Consider the following 19,286-nt stretch of genomic DNA (forward strand, 5'->3'; position numbering starts at 1 on the left):
TGTTCCAGTTTGGTTATTTGTTTTGCAACTAGGCCCACCTACTGCAAAATAATAAATGAATATTTCTAGTCTTAGATGTTATCTCTGACTGTATAATCTCTGCCTCAAATCCTCTTGTGCCAGTGAGGACACCACTTGGCATTCGAGGGCCATAGAGGTGGTACAGATGTCCTAAAAGTTCTAGGCATACAGAGTTTTGTAGAGGAAAGCAAGAATCCAGGTAATTGAAACACATCTGGGCATTCAGCTTTAGAAGCTTTTGGGGAAACCTCCAGAGGTAGCAAGATGAGGGGAGAGGCAAAATCCACTGGAAGTAACAAGGAAACTTCAGAAATATCAGCAAAAGCAACAACTCTTAGTCTCTGTGGCCCCGTACTCACACTTTAGATAAAGCTCACTATGCATGATGATGCCCAGGGAACAGGCCCTGGCAGCCCTTCACTTTTGTTAGGCAAAATCACAGCACTTTTATTTCCCTACAGAGGAAAGCGCTCCCATCTTTGGAACTCTGAGTCCAGGGCAGATAAGTGTGGCATTCATATACAAACTAAGGCCAGGCATGAATCATTTTATTTCAGGCAAAACCCTTGACACTTGGTTAAGACCTTCAAACCAAATAGTTCAAATACTTTCAAAAGCAACTGGTATTTCCCTAGTTGTCTATTATTTTAAGTGGCTTCTTTCTAAATTAGAGGGAAGTACTGATTGCAAGGGACTTGGTGGGCTGGTACTATTTGAATTAGTCTAGAATTCAGAACCAGACCAACCAAAGGCCTAGACCTAAGGCTTCTATGTGAGAGGCCCCAGTCTTCTCAGTACTCAGTACTCAGTGGGGTTTTTCAGCTGCTTTGTCTAAGAGCTTGCTTCTCATTGACAAGGAATGTCGTGACCTACCAAAATGGTGACCTGTTTGTCTCTGAAATGCTTACTGCATCCTCCAGAAGATTGACTAATGAATCTGTTGGGTCGAGGGTGAAGGAGAAAAGGTCAGGGAGCCCTGCTTGTGAAGAAGACTACAATTTCATTTAACTTCCTTTTGGCCTCTTGGGACCAGCAGACTAACTTTCCAACCCCGGTCAGCAGGTTTTCTTTGATCAGTGCTTCATCTGTCTTGCCCCCAGACGCCTAGAAATCAGGCATACGGAAATGAAACGAACCATTGCTCTTGCTCTGCTTAGAAAATTAAGCTGACAAGAATAGTTAGCTTTGGAGGGGAAGGGGTGATGATAATTGTTCTGGAACTCTTTCAGTATTCCATTTAGTTCTTACATTCTCCCCCAGCAGAAAGTTGGTCAAACAGCAGAACATAAGTGGGAAAAAGTAGCCCTTTTTTGTGTTATGGGCCATAGCAACTTGTAAGGCTGCCTTTTAGATTTGGATAGCTACTTTTAGTATAGGTTCTTGGTTTTTGGAACCAAGTCAGAATTCCTTTAAATAAAATTCAGTCAACAACAAAGAGCGATCCGAACTGAACCAAAGTAAGTGCAAGCACTTACTTTCTATCTTCCTTGAGCGTTTGATGATGCCGACCCTTCACCTAATTACTTCCTGTAATGAATGTGATATGCAAATGAAATGAGTTCTTGGAGTGCAGCATGAGCTGGGCACAGATCTTGGCTATCCATGAGACACTTGAAGGACCTCAAGGCGCACGCTCAAGTTACCTTAGCTAGATGTGAGTGAGCAAATGTCTTGTTTAGGTGGCTGAGCTTGGTTCATCCAAAGCCGCCCAGTCTTGACCTTTTCTAGCTAGGTTGGGGGAGGGAGTGTAGAAGTTTATTGAGACTCATCACCCTGATCTCCGCATACACAATCAAACTGAAAAAGGCATGAAGGTTCGGGACAGAGTCACACTCGTATTTTGCACCACAAAAGCTATCTGATCAACCCCATGCCGATAAGTGCACACCTGTGAAATGCTCACTAGAGGACAGTCACACTGAGGTTGAGGAGGCCTGGGTGTCTTTCTGTTTCTCCACATAGGGTCGTTAAGGCCTCCTCGGGACAGTGGCACTCTCTGTCTCCTCCCCGCTCCGGTTTCGCAGCCCCCAATCTGGTCTCCTACTGTGCTCCTCAGTGACAGGAGCCAACAGACAGAGCAGCCAGGACACTGATAGAAAAGGTGGCACATGCCCCCTCACATCTGAGAAGTTCTTGGTGCACAGCACTGGGGGAAAATAAGGAATTGGGTAGTCAGTCATGGAGAGGGTAGAAGCGGGGAGATGCAGAATGTCTGAAGATAACTCAGTGCCTGGTGATCTTGGCTCTAGTTGAATTGGCCTCTCTCTGCCATCCAGAGTGAGTTAATGTAAAAGAAATGCAGGCCCTTTTGTTATTCTGTGGTTCCTTTTTCTTCCTCCTTCTCTACTCATGTCTAGTAAGTAACCCCTGCTGGTTGAAGCCAGGGTTTAGGTACTGGGGTTGTCGGTGGTTTCATAGTCTTTTGAAAACTGTGCGATGATTCTGCGAGCCAGCGGGTTAGTGGTCTTCAGCAGCTCAGCTGCCGAGGGGCGGGACCTGGGAGTTGCCTTACTTCCCTTCTTCTGAAGCAAGGCCTTGAAATCATCGTTTCTGCCAGCGTCTAGGCTGGCACTGCCACTTGGCCCTGTGGTGGGGGCAGCAGACTCACTGATGGGAGAATCAGCCGTGTTCTTCACTGGCGAGTGGGAGCTTGGCTTGCTGCCTGCAAAGCTCTCCCCAGGCTCCTTCCAGCCCAGCAGCTTTCTTTTGGACCTAAGTAAGAGAAAGTCTGATCTGAGTGAATTTGGGGAGCAGACATTTAGCGATGCTTCACAGAACTCCCTGCTAGGGACATGGTCAAGAACATGTGTGTGACAGCCTTGCAAGTGTTGTGTTGACTGGCTTTCTCTCTCACCTCTAGCTCCCCAGGTTCCTTGTTGGACCTCCTGTCCTCCATAAGCCTTTCTTATGGAGTCACTTGGCTTGGCCTGTGGCTCAGTTTTCCCCAGTTCTGGGACCAAGGGCAAATTTAAGCAGTCAAGGCTAGTAGGCGCAGTGACTGAATCAGGCCAGCCTAGGGGCTCATCCTGTTCTTAACTGGTGTTCCAGTTCCGGTAACTAGGCTCTTATATCCAGGATCCTTGTCACCAAGCCCCTGCCTTGTGCCCCTGAACTCCATCTGCTGTCCCTGTGCCTAAGCCCCTGTTTTGATATGCCTCCCAGTGCCACACATCATCTCTTGATGGGATTTTGTGGTACCAGGAATTCTGTGAAGGGTTAAATGTCTCTGACTGCAGACAGAGCTGTGAGAGAGCAGATGGAGCTACAATAGGCCAAGCGGTTGCTAGGAGACCAGGGGCCTCTCTCAGCACCTGGTCCACCCCTCCCCTCCCCTCCTCCACTTCACCCAAAGACATCAGTGAATTCGAGATGTGAGGCCCCAGACTGTGCTCACATATGTGGGTGTCTGGACTTAATCTCCAGGGACAATTCTAATGGTTGCTTAGAGGTAGAAGTTTTTCTTTAAGTAGAAAAAGGGAAGGCAATTGCAACTAGAATGAAGGCAAAATGGTCCAAACCTGTGTATCACAGTAAATAAATCTTCAGTTGTGCGTGAAGCCACAAACACGTCATCATCCTCCTCCGCAATCCATTCGGCTGTTTTATCACTGATTAAACTTTTCTCCTCGGTGCCTGGTTCCACAGAACTCCCTAGACATAAGAACCAGAAAGAAGGACCTTGAGCACAACAGGTAGGGCAAAGCAAATGCACTCTCATATGTTATTTCATCTGGTGGACTGTTCATTTGCTGAACATTCTCATATGCTATTTCCAGCAACTCTAGAAGGGCAGCAGGGTGGAGATTTTTCACATCTCCATTTTTCAGAGGAGGAACAAGAAGTTCCCAAGGTTAATGATTTGCTCACGGTAGAGTGAGGAAGATTGGCCCAGGTCCCTGTTCTCACGAGCCTTTTTCATTATAACAGGTGGTCTGAGCATGCTCTTGTTTTCTTTTTATAGTTATTTATTTATTTGGTGCTGGGGATGGAATCCAGGGCCTTGCACATACTAGAAAGCTCTCTATCACTGAGCCCTACTCCCAGCCCTGCTCTTGTTTCAAATATACTGTTTTTAAAAATCAAGGAGCTGAGAGCAATCTAAAGCAGTGACTCTCATGTCTGAATCTCAGAAGGAGCTGGTGAAGTCCGAGACAGCATATTCTAAAATAACCTGTGGCTTTGACATTTTTGCTTATTTTAGTTACAGCTTAAAGAAGGTCATGAGATTTTGATGTTTGGTGCTAAGGGTTCAAAAAGGATGAGAAGCATGGATGAGCCTTGATGACATTAAGTAAAATAAGTCATTCACAAAAAAAAGACAACTCCTGTATGATTCCATTTATATGTGGTACCCAGAGTTGTCAAATTCATAAACTCCAAAAAGTAGAACAGTGTTTCTGCCCCCCCTCACCCCAGGGGAGTAGCTGTTTAAGTGGTATGGACTTGCCAGGCACCATTGGCTCTCGCCTGTAATCCAGCTAATCAGGAGGCAGAGATCAGGAGGATTGTAGTTCGAAGCCAGCCCCGGACAAGTAGCTCAACAGATCCTATCTTGAAAATACCAACACAAAACAGGGTTGGTGGAGTAGCTCAAGTGTGAGCCTAGAGTGGCTAGAGTGCCTGCCTAGCCAAGCGCGAGGGCCTGAGTTCAAACCCTAGTACCCCCCCAAAAAAAGGGGGATAATTGGCTTTCATTCTTGCAAGATGAAATAAGTTCTGGAGGTGGGTTCTCAACAATGTGAATGTACTAAAACACTAATGAACCGCAGGCCTAAAATGGTAAATGTTATGTGCATTTTACAATGAAAACAAAAAGACATAGGAACAAATAAAAAGGGTGAGAATCATTAAGTAGGCCAGTCTTATGGTTTAAGAAGACCAAGCCTCAAACTATCCAAGGAAGTGAGCTCTTTTTCCTCTGGAAGGCACCAAGAAAGGCTGCAGGCAACAATACAGTCCAATGTTTCCGCAGCCTCCAAGCCTGCCATGGTCTCAGAGCATACTTAGAGCAGCAAATGAAAAGTACTACATGGTGAGTCCTAGGGTGGGGGATGCAGGCCTGGCAGGGTAGATGGGTCCTGAAGTCCGAGTATGCCAAGGCCTAGTTTGATTTTGTATCACAGCACTTGAGCCATGGGTAGGCTGGCCCAGATTTGGCCTTGGAGAGCTGGGTGCCCCAGGTCAGCCCTGATGCCAAGGGCAGAAAGGCCAACCTGCAGTTCCTATTCAGAGTAACCCAAACCCACAGAGGTGTCCTCTACTGATTGGTCATCCTGAGACGAAGATGATTATTCTGGGGCATCTGCTTCTGTCTCTGGCACTTGGCCCTCACCCTTACTCTCCTCCCTCCTGTGACTGAAAGAAAAAACCAGCAGGCAGTTTACTAACCCGGAGAGTTTGCCTCTTCTTCGTTGTCAGCCTGTGGAGCTGAAGTCATTCTTTTACCAGGTGATTGCAGGTGGTCGCTGGCAGGGGGACACTTGGCATCTTCCTCCAGGGTGATGATGGGGCTAAGAGGCAGTCTTGGTTCTGCCACAAAGGCCTCCATCTGAGCTACAGGGGAGGTGAGAGGCAGGTACAGCACGCTGGGCTTTTTTGGTACCGGAGGTGGAATCTTGCCTGTCTTTTTCTCAGCTTCTTCCTGGCTCTGGAGGCTAATTCTTTCAGGCAGGGCTCTCACCTTGGAGCCCTCATCCTCCATACTTGCCTGGGGAGACTGCTGTGTTCCTGAGAAGAGTGCACCAGAGGAACTGGCAAAAGGCGTGAAAATGAGAGATGAGGGTGCTGTTGACTCCCCTGGGCTCCGGCCATCGGGGAAGTTGGAGGACTTTGGTTTCCGCAACACTGTGTAGCTGTCTTGGGGGAGTGGCCTCACGTGTTGAATGGAGCTCTTGGGGGTCACAGCCAAGGTCGGTGAAGTTAGTGGGTACTCCTCAGGGACAGATGGTGGCTTATGCACCAAACTCGAAGGCCTTCGGGCCAGAGGAGGTTTCTCGGCTATGGGAGGTTTCACCTTTCTCTCTGGCAAGGTGAAGACTTCTTCTGCTCCTGGTTCCTCAGGGTGGTCTGGGCTCTCAATGTCATCTTCTGGCTCGGACTTGCTGACTGACCTCAGGCGAACAGAACGGAGGTCAGATTGAGTAACCATGGGCATGATTGGCTGGTTGGGACTCGTTTTCTGTGCCAGCTTGGCCCCAAAATTGGTATCGAAGTGATGGCGGCTCACCTTGGTTTTGCTGCGGATGGAGATACTCATCCCAGACAGATCCAGGTTGGTTGAGGAGGTCAACGGTAGGTCAAATGACAGCCGTGACTTGGACATTTTCTCCATTGGTGATGTTGGGGGCAGTGACGACTTCCTCTCGGGTACCACCGGACGTACCCGGACACTGCTACTTGGAGGGGGTAAGTGGCCCAGGGTCAATGACATGGAGACTGTGGGTGTAGGTGTCTCTGACTGGCTGGAGTATCCACTGGAGGGTGACATCAGTCCAGTGGGCCTTCCTGGGGAGGATACCTCCCTGGCCTCCACCTCAATGGAGAGCTGAGAAGGCGTCGTGGCTCTGGAGGTGGAAGGGGAGGCCAGAGACTCTGAGCTGCCTTGAACTTGAGTGCACTCGATGACTGTGGTGCCAGTGGCAGTACTGGAGCTGGACAAGGATTGGTAGGTGTCACCAGACTTCCAGTCAGAAAGATACCAGTGGTGGGAGAATTGTGTACCATCTGGATCTTTGAGGGTTGGCACTGCTGGGTGACCCTGAGCATCTGCATGGGATAAGTGATGTCCTTGGTGTTCCAAGGAGAGGCAAAGGCTTCTGGGCCTCTGGTCTTTGGGCAGCACTGACCCACCTTCTGGCAAGAGGACTGGCTCATCTTTGACCAGCGAGACACTGCGCATCGGTGGGGAAGGCTTCTTTTTGGCCTTCTTGAGTGAGATGCTTTTGGATCTCTGCCTTCTGTGCCGTGCTTCCTGCTCAGCACTGAGAGACGTAATGTTGTCAGCACTGTTACTGCCTTCGGAGCTTGTCCTGACATAAGGCAGGGCACAGGCTTCACTAGCCTTCTGCTCCTCGTCATGGTCCACAGCTGTGGTACCTGAGTCTGTGGGCACTGACAGTGACCGCTCCCGGAATCTGCTGGGTCCACCTGGGCCTGTCTCCAATCTGGAGGTACCACTAGTCAGAAGGCCAATCTTGGGGGGTCTTTCTGGTGCTTGCCTTCGTTGAGTAGGATGCTCAGAGTAGCTGGCTAACCCACTGCATCCTGCTGGGTTATCACGGGTGACAAAGAGAGTAGCCGCCTCCTTAGGAACCAGAGGTGGGAGTGTGTTCACAGAGACCCAAGAATTCCCCGAGGAAGGATTTTTTCCATTTTCATTGATTTGGTTGCTCTGGTTGCTGGCACTTGGAGTCATGTAAGTAAAAGCATCTCCCTTCCAGGAAGGGGAGAACGTTGACTCTGATGGTCCATTGCAAGAACTGGGGACACTGTACACCATCCCTATGCCCTCCATGCCGGGAGGGTCTGGGCCACCACGTGTCTGGTGAGTGTCTCTGGGCTCACTAGAAGGATTTCTCAGTCCTGGCGAGGTGAGATTTGGAAACCGAGCTTCCTGCCCAACGGCAACTCTTCCATGAACAACTTGAGAAGCTGAGTGGCTGAGCCTGGCCTCTGAGGTGGCAAAGTGGGCCGCACAGCCTGCTGGACTGTTGCTGTGACCTGCAGGAGGAGGAAAACACAGAACATTAACAGTGCAAGCCAGGGATTCCCCCATCAGCTGTCTCGAGACAAGAGCACCAACTTTTTGCCAAGAAGCATTTGCCAACAGCTTGGTCAGAATTCCTTGGTTCTTCCTTTTCACAGCTGAGGATGCTGGAGAAATTGGGTTCTTGCCCATCACCACACAGTGAGTCACAGGGTGCCCTTGAATCGTCCAGATGGCTGCCAAAGACTTAACAGATTTGACGATTCCTTTCAGAGTGGAAGTGTCACATGGGACTACTTTGGATTCTCCCCATACGTTCTCCTCAGGCTCATGAAACCATCACAGAACTCAGTGTTCACCAATCCTGAGATGGGGGCAGAGGATTCCAACCTAAGGACAGCATGGTGTGACTTGCAGCCCCAGTAGTGAGCCTGGAGTAGGCCAGAATGGAACACTAAGAGCCTGGTTGCATTTCTGGCATCTGTCACTCCTTACCTTCAGAACAAAAGACTTAGGATCACCTACCAATATGAGGCCACCATTCAGATGTTCCCAATCTCCAGAAGCTTCCTCATATATACAATTATGTAGTATCATTATTATTACTATTGTTATCATAATTTATAGTAATAGCCACAATTTGTTGACTGGTAATTACATCTCAGGCACATGGTCAGCAGATTACACAAATGGCTCTAATCCTCACCATGACTCTCCTGGGTCGATATCATTATTCCCAATTTACAGATGAAGAAGCTGAGGCTCAGAGTGGTTATATAACTTGGTTAAGGCCTTATGAAGAGGTCTGTGCATTTCTTTTTTTTTTTTTTAATCCTAGGCTGTGGATAGAACCTAGGTCCTTGAATATGCTAGGCAAGTGCTCTACCACTAAGCTACATTTCCAGCCCAGGTCTACGCTGATTGGACAGCATTCACTGCATGGTAGAAATGATTCTGTTGAGATGAAAGTTTTAGTGATGATCCCTGCCCTTTTATCTGTTTGCCTAATTTGGCATTCTGTGGCTATATTACATTTATAATGGAAAATAATGTACTGAATTTACTAGCTTGGGAAACCTACTTTCCATACACAGTTGCTGACCTTGACAACAGGCCCTTGGTTATCCTCAGTTGTTACCACATTGGTTCTCTCAGGATGTTCAAAGCCCTACTACCCCAAATTATTCCTGTTCTGCATTACCACAACACCACTGGGTGGCAGGGTTGGTGGGGACAGGCCAGGGGGTGGGTCTGGGGGATCAGCTGTGGTGGGGTCACCTTGGTCTCGCTGAGAAAAGTTAGAGAATCCAATAATGGTCCGCCTCCGCCTCAGGGTGGATTTGGGGTTCACGGCTGTCTCTGTGTTAAACAAGGAGTGTCGCAAACTTGCATGTTTATCAAACTGCTGCCCTGTAGCCAAAATAAAGACACTTGGGTGCATCCTGGTTTCAGTTTAAAGTACAGTGGAAACTGGCCTGAAGTAGAGAGAAGGGATGATGGCAGTAGCAATAAGCATGAGTAGCATCCAGGCAAGTGGCACTTCTTCCCCCCATCCCTCCCAATTTGGCGCTGGGCACACATGCTAGGTTTCACAAGCTTCTCCCAGGTCACCCATGTAAGTCTTAGGTGGACTGGGGCAGTGGTTTACAACCCTGGCTTCATAGCTAAAATAAAAGCTGGGAAGCTTTTAAAACTCCAATACCTGGACTCCACTCCAGAACAGTTAGCTCTCTGGGAGCAGGACTTAGGTAGAATCATTTTCTAGATGTTCTCAGGTTTCCAGCCAGGGGTGAGAACCATAGGTTCAGAGTAATGGGCTGAGACTGGATGTTATTTCAGTATGATTTTATTTACTTTATTTTTTTGCCATGCTGGGGATCTATCCCAGGGTTTTGTACAGGCTAGGCAAGGGCTCTGCCACTGAGTTACGCCCCCAGCCCTTGGTTTTTTGACAGGGTCTTGCTATGCAGCCCAAGCTGGCCTCGAACTTGCAATCCTTTTGCCTCAGCCTTCTGAGTGCTGGGGTTATGGGTCACCATGCCCGGCTTGATTGTGACCTTTCCTCAAAGAAAAGTCTTTATAGGGGCCTGGTGAGACTGGCATCTCCAAGAAGCTGTCTCACTGACCCCCAACATCTAGGAAGCAACCTGATATTCTATCCCATAACTTGATGTTGTCACATGTTGGCTTCTTTGTGGTGACTGAGCTCTGTCTATCTGTCATAAGCCATTGGCCCCTGGGAACTTGCCATGGGGTATGTGGTTCCCCTCCCTGTCTCTCACTCAGCAGCTGGTGAAGCAGACTCTCTCCTCCCAGTCATGCCACTGCACGCCCCTCCATGAACAAAACTTAGGGATGGATGGCCCCATGGAGGTAAGAGAGACATTTAAAGCATCACTTTGCAAGTCTCTCCTCATCCTGGTACATTTCCCTGGGCTGTGGGCTCTTCTTCCTGCCTCTCATTTCTCAAGATGACTCCAGTGGCAGCGGAAGACCCCATATGGAGCACTGCCACATATGGCCAGAACTGTCCTCATTGCCCTTGCTAACTTTTTCCAGGATATCAAGGCCAGTGCTAGCTTGCAGGCTCCCTCCGGTCCCTATGTGTCCCTGACCTATCTCCTTCTGATAGAACTGGCCCTTTTTCTCTTCCTCCTATAGTCAATGGAGTGGGGAGCAGGAATGAACAATGACATAGTGTGTGCCTGCCTGCAGTCACAGCCAGCTGGGCTCCATATATCTTCTCCCTACTCTCAAGGCCATCCCGGGCACCTTTTGGTCTTTTTGGCTTCTATCTCTTTTTGTTTCTTTCTACTACTTCCCTTTCCTGAAAACCTTGCTGAAAAAGCTGACGAAGGCAGCCTCCTTGGCAGACTTAGTATCTACTGGAAGGGCCACAAGGCGTTGGGTCTGAGTCCAAGCGGGACCCTCCCCTTTACCACCAGCACTCCGCTCTCCCTCCAAAGCGGAGTACTCCAAACCCAGCCTTGGGTGCACAAACAGAGCTCCTAACTTTGTTTCTATGTAAGGTCTTCCTGGTAAAATAACTTTGTTTGCCATCAAAGGGAGTTCCCGGAGGGTGGAGGAGGAGTAGCCACAGCCCCTCTTCTGCACGCCTCCATTCCCCCGCGAGCGCCATGACTGTGACAGTGCAGGGTGAGCTGGTAGCAAAGAGAGTGACCCTCCCTCCCCAGGTCCTGGTGCATTTCAGAGAGGGTGGGCTGTAGTGGCAAGGAGGGAAGGAGACAGGTGGTGCTAAGCAACTCTACCAGAGATGTTGATGGGCACAAGGTCAGACTGTGTAGAGCAGGGCTGAGGCCACCGCTTCTCCTCTAGGACGGGCAGAGGGAAGGGACCATTCCAGGCAGGTGGCTTGTCGGCTGTAGACAGGCTCAGGGAGGCCTCAGGGGCCCTCACGCCCTGGGTGGTAGTCTCATCCTCACTTAGCTGCCGTTTTGCAGGCTGTTGGGAGAGAGGGTGATGGAAAGGGTGTGCTTCTGACTGACAACGAGCCGGCGTGGTGCCTAGGATAGCTCTTTAGACAGGGTGGGTGGTCGGAGGCTTCGTTTTGGAAGGCAGAAAAACTCAGACAGGCTGCCTGGTCTGTGGAGGACCCACTGTGCAGGGCCAATCCCAGTGGAGCCTTGGGGTAGCTCTGCTGGTGAGCAGAGGTGTGCAGCAACTTCCAGTGGGAATGTAAGCAGTTCGAGGTCCCCTGTCAGTGGGTGCACGCTGGCTCTCCCAGGTGGGGGAAGAGGCAACTCACCATCAATACAAACTCCAGACGCCTGGCAGACTGGGGCCTTGGGCTGGGAGTGGGCTCAGGGGCCTCATCAGAAGAGCGGAAGGTCTGCCCCAGAAGTCTGGCCTCCGAGTACTGTTCCTCATATTCTTCTGAAAAATAGCACAGTGGAGACACACTCTAGGGGGCCACGGCCAAGGGCTGGGCTGGGAGAAGACCCCACTTGAGTGTTCAAGGTACAGATACCTTTTGCTACAAGCTTCTCTTTGAAGCTCTTCAGGTTTTCTGCATCTGTGCCAAGGAACGTGTCTGTGTGAAGCAAGAAGAGATCTGCACTGGGAAATCCAGTCTGGAGATCTCTCTTGGTTCCCAAGAACGTTTCTTTTTTTGACATAGTCTCGCTATGTAGCTGAGGCTGGCCTTGAACTTATGATCCTCCTGCCTCAGCCTCCAGAGTGCTGAGATTATGGGTGTGCACCACTACACCTAGATGCAAGAACTCTTACTTGAGCTTCTGTAGGCCTAGTTCCACTGTGGGTGGGGTCAAGTCTAGATAGGCTATGGGGAAGAAGAGGGAAGACAGCGGCATAGAAGAGGGCGAGGTTCACAGGCATCATCAGGAAATAAGAAGGATGTGTAAGATTTGAATGGGTTTGACTGAAACGATGGCTTAGATGAATAAATGAAGAAAGTACACGTAAAGAACAAACACTCATGGCTCTATGTACATTTGAACAAAGACTCTTAGAATCATGTAAACTTGGGCTTGTTCTTAGGGTTCTCCAGTCCAGCACCCCATTCTGTGCTCAGACACCCTCCTCAGCAGCCCTTCAGAATGCTTTTGCAACCTCAGCACACATGCCTGTAAAGAAGGGGGGCTTCCTCCCAAAGAAGGCTCATTCATTCCATGGACAGTTGGGGCTGTCAGCATGTCAGAGAAGTTCTTCCTTATCTGGAGGCAGAATCTGCCTCCCACTGATTTCTACCACTGGTCCTAATCCTGCCTGTGGCAGCAGCACCGAGCACATTGACTCTTACTCTGCATGGTAGCATTTCATTATCTGAACACAACCATCATGGTGTCCCTTGGTTTCTTCCTTCTCTAACATCACCACCACCCGGCAGGAAGCTTAGGGATTGTGGCGGCAGTCCAGCTGGGAGGTCCATCAGCTGTTATCTATTCTCTGTTGGAGTTAACATTTGTGGGCATAGATAAGCAAGTGCTGACAAGACCTCTTTGTGCATTTAGTGCCCACTGGGCACCTCTTGGGGGATCCAGCTCTGAGCCAGGTGCTTCTGGAAGTCCAGGGGTAGTAATAGTTTGTTAGTTTGTTTGTTTGCAGTGCTGGGGATGGATCCCAGGGCCTCTCTCATGTTAGGCAAGTGCTCAACCACTGAGCTACATCCCCAGCCCAGAGGTGTGATTTACATGGAGAAACTGTTTGGTTGGGAGGACAGAATAGGAAACTCTGGGTGCTGTTTATTGAACTTACGCTGGTGAGGTAGTAGCTACCCAGGAGGCATGTGCACCAGGTTATGTCAAGAGCAGAGTGAAGCCCAGAGTGGGAGCCACGCAGATGACCCTTTTGTCTTCTGGTGTCAGGATTCCAAAATCATGGGAGTCTCCCACCCAGCTCCTTGTGTGAAGGGCTTGACCCACTGCCCTGCCTCAGTCTGTCCTTTCCTCTCTCATGGCCTGAGCTGAAAAATGGGGGAGGATGCCCCCCGCCCCCAGTCTTAGAATCATCTGTCTGGAAAGTGGAAGGAAAGATGGAAAACGTATGCTTTGTTTTTCGCTAGGTTTGGAACTGTTCTGTCTTTTTCTCCCCCTGGTCCCTGTCCTCTTTCTTTGCCTCCCTCCTGCTGCTGCGCAGCTCAGCTCGCCTGCGGCTCTGGCCGCAGCCCCCCTCCCTCTCAGTACCTTGCAACAGGCTCTGGAGATTGAGCTGCGCTTCGCGAAGCAGCTCCTCTACACTCGGGGGCCTGCCCGAGGAGAGGAACACGTTCACTGGCTGTCGCCATGACGACCTCGAGTGGGCAGTCGCTGTCGCATTTTCCCGACCCGAGTTAGCTGCAGCTAGGGAAGGAGAGAGTCAGTGAGAGCGCAGCCGAAGGGGTGGGGGGAACGGCGGCCCCAGCCAGTGGGCGCCCGCGGTTCCCGAAGACCCGCCCCTGCTGAGGGGGGGGGGATGCGAGGCTGCGCTTAAAAGGCGGTGAATCGCGGTCCGCAAGATTTTTCCTCGACAGATCGTGCCGCAGTCCGTTCCCTCCCGCTCCGCCCGCCTCTGTGCCTTGGTCCACCCGGCCTCCACCGCCGCTGCCCGTGTCCAACGCCTGACGCCTCCTGGCCCTGAGCCGCCGCCCGCCCTCTCCGATCCCTGCCACGAGGTAACGCGTCCGGGGCCGAGCCGCGGGGCTCCCCGCCCCGATTGCCTGCTTGCCCTCGGTGCTCCCCGGTGGGTGTGGCCCGGTCTCGCTGCGCCCCGCCGCCGCCGCCGCCGCCGCCGCCGCCGCCGCCGCACTTCGGTCTTTCCCGCGCCCCGCTGCCGCATTTCTGCTCCTCCCGCGGACCCTAGCTCCCCGCCCCCACTGTCAGAGTCCCAGAGCCCCTGAGCTAGTCGAGATGTCCGAGGCGGCAGGAAATCTCAATAGTCTTCGCATGGCGAATGTGGCCCTGCGAGAAGAATTAAATGCCCTTCGCGGGGAGAATGCCAATTTGGGCCTGCAGCTCGGAAGAGCTCTGGCCGAGGTTAATTCTTTGCGGGGCAACGTCTCTAGCTACATCCGCTGGCCAGTGCCCATAGTGCCTGTCCTTACTGAGGAGAACTTTGAGTTCCCGCTCAGTGAGACTGACCCCACTCCCGAGGAAGAGGTGCCCTTCCTGTGCTGGCCTCCCCCGCGCACGGATCCCGAGTATGTCTCGGATGATCTTTTGATTAACGTGGTGCAGGACTACACCAACCCCGACGGGTCCACCGACCCTCCTCTGTCGCCCAGTCCGCCTCCGCCGGAGCTGCCTTCCCCAGCCTCCAAGGAGCCGCCCCCGCAGCCCCTTCTGCCACCGCTGGAGCGGCCCGACATAGAGCCTTTTTCGGGCGACCCAGTCTACCTGGCTGAATTTCTGATGCAGCTGGAGACTTTCATAGCCGACCATGAGGATCATTTCCCTGGGGGCGCTGAGCGGGTGGCCTTTCTGATCTCTTTTTTCACTGGGGAAGCTAGGGACTGGGCCATCTCAGTCACCCAGGAAGGAAGCTCCCTGCATGCCAACTTCCCGCGCTTCCTGGATGAAATCCGTAAGGAATTCTGTGGCCCCATCCCCCCACGTGTGGCTAAAAAGGCCATCCGCAAGCTCAAGCAGGGAGACTGTACGCTGGGCAGCTATGCAGATGCTTTTCAATTTCTGGCTCAATTCTTATCTTGGGATGACTGCCGCCTCCAAAACCAATTCCTCAAAGGCCTGTCGGAATTCTTCCGAAAGGAGCTCTTATGGTCCACTGAAATGGCCGACTTAGATGAGCTGATTCTTGAGTGCGTGGAGATAGAAAGAAAAGTACGTGTTCCTAAGCCAATCCCACTCCCTGGTGTTCGCAATGTCTTCTTCCCTTTTGCTCCCAACCCTAACGAGGATGAAAATGAAGATGAAGAGCGCTGTAGTGAGGGTGAAGATGGAGAGGCACGCAGGCGCAGGCTTTACCTGAAGGACCAGCGGAAGCACATGAGGGCTTTCCGGCAAGAGATGAGAGAGGAGGAAGAGAGGAGGAAGGAAGAAGAAGAAATGAAGGAGGAGGAGGACGAGGGCGATGAGGGGGAGGAGGATGAGGAGGATGAGGACGAAGATGAAGATGAGGATGAGGAGGATGAGGATGAAGATGAGGAGGAGGAAGAAGAAGAGGAAGACAAGGAGATGAAACAGAAAGAGGAAGAGGAGATGAAGAAGAATGAGGGTGATGGTGAGAATAAGGATGAAGATGAAGAAGAAATTGAAGTTGGAGGCCAGGAGCCAGAGCAGGAGCCAGAGCGGGAGGAGATTCACCACGCAGCCCATCACCACCACCACCACCACCACCACCACCATCACGGCCTACCGGAGGAGCTGATGGAGATGGAGGAGCCTGTCCTTGTCGACACTTCAACCCAGACTATTACCTCCACAGTTGGCTACCATGCTGAGAATTTCCTGGGTGTGTCACCTCCCATAATACATTCCAGCAGACGGAGGAACCAGAATCGAGTCCCACTTCTGGAGGGCCTTCCAGGTACCAACTCACCATTCTATAGCTCGCCACCACTGATTCGCCGTGCAGGTCGTTTGGGTCAACGCCAAATTCGAAGACGCCCCCCGGTGCTATTCCGCCTCACTCCAAGACAGGGGGGCCACCGAGCTGCTCGCGGCCGAATTCGCGTGTGAGTGCAGGGGCGAGTTGGCCACCCGGAACACACCCTTCTACTGTGTCCCCCGCCCCTGCTATTGCTGCCACACCTGCCCCATCTACTGACCAGTCCTTGAGGGAGATCCAGACCTGCAGAACCTGAAGAAGACCTGCAAAATCCAGACCATCTTGCAACCATGACCAGAGAGTGACATGTGCCCAACCAAGGCCACCTGGGAAAGGAGAGGTCAGCAGTAGCTGTCCCTGTGCTGTGTGTTCTGCTCAGTCCTGCCACAAGCAGGAGAGCAGGTTTCTGGGCTTATTCCCATAAATGAACTGGTCACCCTTTTGTCTACCCCTCTAGTTGTTCCCAATCCTCACCTCTCCTGCGTTTCTTCGCCTTGTTCTACAGTTTTACTCCTCCAACTGGCTCACCAGGACCTCACCCAATGCCTCACTGATTTGTCCCAGTGATTGAAAGGACAGGCTACACTGAACTCCGAAAGCCACTGAGGCCACTTTCTAGATATAGTTGATGGCAAGCAGGATGGCACCAAGAAACATACAGGAAGCCTATACTTGCTTCATGCCACACCTCCAGCAGAAGGGCCTGGAAGAGGACCCTACACCTAGCCCAGTGACAGTTCGCAAGGCCACAGGTCAAATGGACACTTTGAGATTTATTTGTCCCTGGCTGACAGTGGCAGGCTGGATCCACTTCCAGCCTTCCCTTAGACACTGTATCAGGGCCCTTGGACCAGCTTGACCAAATCTGGGGCCCTCTCCTCTTACCACACTGCTCTCGATACCCCTCTGCTGATAGAGCTCAACATGGCTGGCTCCACCCCTTTCCTTGATGTTTAAGCATAGACACTTAGCGCAAGAGGAGGAGGAAGAGGCAGAAGAAGCAGCAGCGTAACTCAGTTTGACATCCCAAGGAGTGGCTCTTGTCTTAGGGACAGGAACCTCCTTCCCCTGCCAGCTTTTGAACTGCAGCTCCCAGCCAAAAGCCTCTGGCTTTGCATCCTCGGGTCACCACCACTGAGGAGGAAGGCCTCACTCTTTCCAGGACAGACAGAGCGCAAGGGCCCATGGCCCACTCGGACTGCTCGTTAACTCCCTCTGACTTGGGAGAGAAGAGGGCTGGCGCTGCCGAGACTGCGCCCACTGCAACCTTGCAGGGGGACACCTCCAGTGGTTCTCACCTGGGGTCAACCCCTGGCTTACTGCTGGTCTAGGGGGTGACTGCCTCCTAGGTACTCCTGGGACTTCTGGGCACAAACCCAGGTGCCCTTACAAAGAGACTTGCTGCTCACCTTGGGTCCAGGAAACACTGCTTCTGTAGTGAAAAGTACATTTACTATGTCATCTCTCCCTCAAAATGCCAGCTAAATCCACTGCTGGCCCAGCTTGCTCCTGAACACTGAACTTTCTGTGCAGTGCCCGACAGCTGGGCACATGCAGCCCAAGTGTCTGTGGCCAGAGGGAAGAAAACACCATAAACGGAGCCTCTGTTCCTCACTGGAGTCTGACACATAACCTCAGCCCAGCCTTAGGATTTTGAGCCTGGAGGCCAGAGGAAGGAGCTGGAAGAAGAGGAGTCACAGACAGACCCAGTCCCCAGACTGGTTTCGGGTGAGATCTCTGTTCATCAGAAGAAGGTAAGATACCTTTTTGTTTATCACTTTTTTTTCTCAGCCCCTGTTGCTACCTTTTAAAAAGGTCTCCTGAAGAGAAGAGTAATACACAGACATTGTAGAAAATGGAGAAAATTTTAAGGATAAAATACCCCCAAACATTCAGAATCCCACCACACAGACGCAACACTTGCTGCCTTTCCTTCTAGTGTGTTCTCACTGCCTACTTTCAAAGCTGAGATCATCCTGCTAGTCCCCACCAGCAGGATTTAAAATGGCTGCCACCTATACAGTCATGCACACTGGCTCATTTATTTAAGCATCTGCTAATTTGTCAGACATTTCAATTGTCCGGTTTTCCCTGTTCCCACTGGGGCAGGAGTAGATAACCTTGTGAAGATAGTTTTGTCTGTTTTTCAGCTTATTTCCTCAGGAGAGAATTCCGGAAGGGGAACTGCTATTCTTCAAGGCTGTGGACCCTGTTTGCTGATGTCAACCTGCTGGCTCTGCTGCACATGTGCTTGTGGAGATGTGCAAAGGACAGGTGCCTTGCACCCCCCACTTCCAGGGACCTCTCAGCACAGGCCCTGCCTGTTCCCATGGTGCTTCTCTGAACCCTTGTAGCCTCAGCCAGGGAGAGAGTGGATGAGCAGTGAGCTGGTTTCCGGGCCTCTGGGGACAGAGGGGGCTTGGGCTTCCCTGTGACCCTCTCCCCACTTTCCCAGATCGTCAATATTTATTGTGATGTGACAGCCACAAGAGCTATAAAAAGAACTGTGAGCTTTGGGTGCTTCCTTGGGTTGAGAGATGGGTGGGGGGGGGTGGGTGGGAAATGCATGCAGGGGACTGGGGGCAGCCCAAGGATTCCCAGAGACCCGGGACAAAATCCCTTTGAAACAAATGTGTTATTGTTGTTATTGTATTATTGTTGTATCACTGTGTTGTGAAGATAAGAAATTGCTCTGTAACGCTAAAGCTTTCTCTCCTCAATAAAAATATAAAGGGTGTGTGAAGATCGTGTCTGCCTGTGTTAACTGGGCAAGCACAGATGGGGAGCAGTAGTCATCTGGTGCTTACTTCCTAGGCACCTCGGCTGAATCAGCACTAGCCTGGAGCCTTGAAAATCCTTGCATGAGGAAACTAAGGCCCAGCAAGGCTTAGGGGATATGCCTACATTCTACGCATGTGTGGGTGGCAGAAGTTGTTAGGAAGGAAGTGGAAGCACCAGGCATATTGAAAAACAGCATTAATAACACACACACACACACACACACACACACACACACACACACACACACACACACACAAAACTTTGGAGTGTAGAGGGAGGGAGGGCCCTTCCACTTTGGGGCACTAGGTGGCGCTATGGGACGCCAGTGAGCAAACTTGTGAACAGTTGGACACAAATCCCTAGAGATCTCCCTGCTCCTCACAGACTGTGGGGTCAGAAGAAACTGAATCCCATTCCAGGACTTGCCCATATTTCCCAGACGTGAAGAGGATGGGAACGCTTGTTGAGCTCCTACTAGTTGTGAGGGCTGTATGGGGCACTTTAGGTTTATCATCCTATTTCAACCCCATTACCATCCTGAGGCACCATTCACACCCTCATCTTCACGATAAGGACACTGAGGCTTAGAAGTCACTGCCCACAGGGTCAGCTAGTGAGTGGCTCCTTCACAACCCCGTCCATTAGTCAGCTCCAGGGTCACGGCCCCTCTCTGTCCCCCACTCAGGTGTCTTACTGTCTAGCATGCCAGGTTGGTGTCTTGCTTCCGCTGTACCATGCCTCCTCTCCAAACCTGTAG

At 51.3% G+C, this 19,286-nt stretch overlaps 2 protein-coding genes across 12 annotated transcripts in view; one reads left to right on the forward strand and one right to left on the reverse strand.

The window, feature by feature from the left end:
• Nucleotides 1-552: 552 nt before the first annotated feature.
• The window catches only part of Nhsl2 (NHS like 2), a 238,536-nt gene continuing 219,802 nt past the window's right edge, over nucleotides 553-19,286 (reverse strand). For 4 of the 11 annotated variants that reach the window (XM_074063005.1, XM_074063008.1, XM_074063007.1 and 1 more), the window contains 7 exons: nucleotides 13,390-13,545; nucleotides 11,493-11,620; nucleotides 10,996-11,188; nucleotides 9,005-9,136; nucleotides 5,410-7,740; nucleotides 3,540-3,672; nucleotides 553-2,733 (listed from right to left, as the gene is read on the reverse strand). In XM_074063005.1, coding sequence (XP_073919106.1) covers nucleotides 2,409-2,733; nucleotides 3,540-3,672; nucleotides 5,410-7,740; nucleotides 9,005-9,136; nucleotides 10,996-11,188; nucleotides 11,493-11,620; nucleotides 13,390-13,545 — 3,398 coding nt within the window. In that variant the 3' untranslated portion in view covers nucleotides 553-2,408. The remainder of the gene's footprint in view (nucleotides 2,734-3,539; nucleotides 3,673-5,409; nucleotides 7,741-9,004; nucleotides 9,137-10,995; nucleotides 11,189-11,492; nucleotides 11,621-13,389; nucleotides 13,546-19,286) is intronic. The other 7 variants (XM_074063012.1, XM_074063013.1, XM_074063014.1 and 4 more) reach the window with 3 other exon arrangements.
• Nucleotides 13,807-18,491, forward strand: Rtl5 (retrotransposon Gag like 5). The gene is made up of 2 exons (XM_074063017.1): nucleotides 13,807-17,502; nucleotides 17,899-18,491. Exon 1 carries the CDS (start codon nucleotides 14,092-14,094, stop codon nucleotides 15,877-15,879), a length of 1,788 nt encoding a protein of 595 aa, XP_073919118.1. The 5' UTR covers nucleotides 13,807-14,091; the 3' UTR covers nucleotides 15,880-17,502; nucleotides 17,899-18,491.

Source organism: Castor canadensis, chromosome X (genome assembly GCF_047511655.1).
Source record: "Castor canadensis chromosome X, mCasCan1.hap1v2, whole genome shotgun sequence".
In the NCBI taxonomy this organism is placed as follows: domain Eukaryota; kingdom Metazoa; phylum Chordata; class Mammalia; order Rodentia; family Castoridae; genus Castor; species Castor canadensis.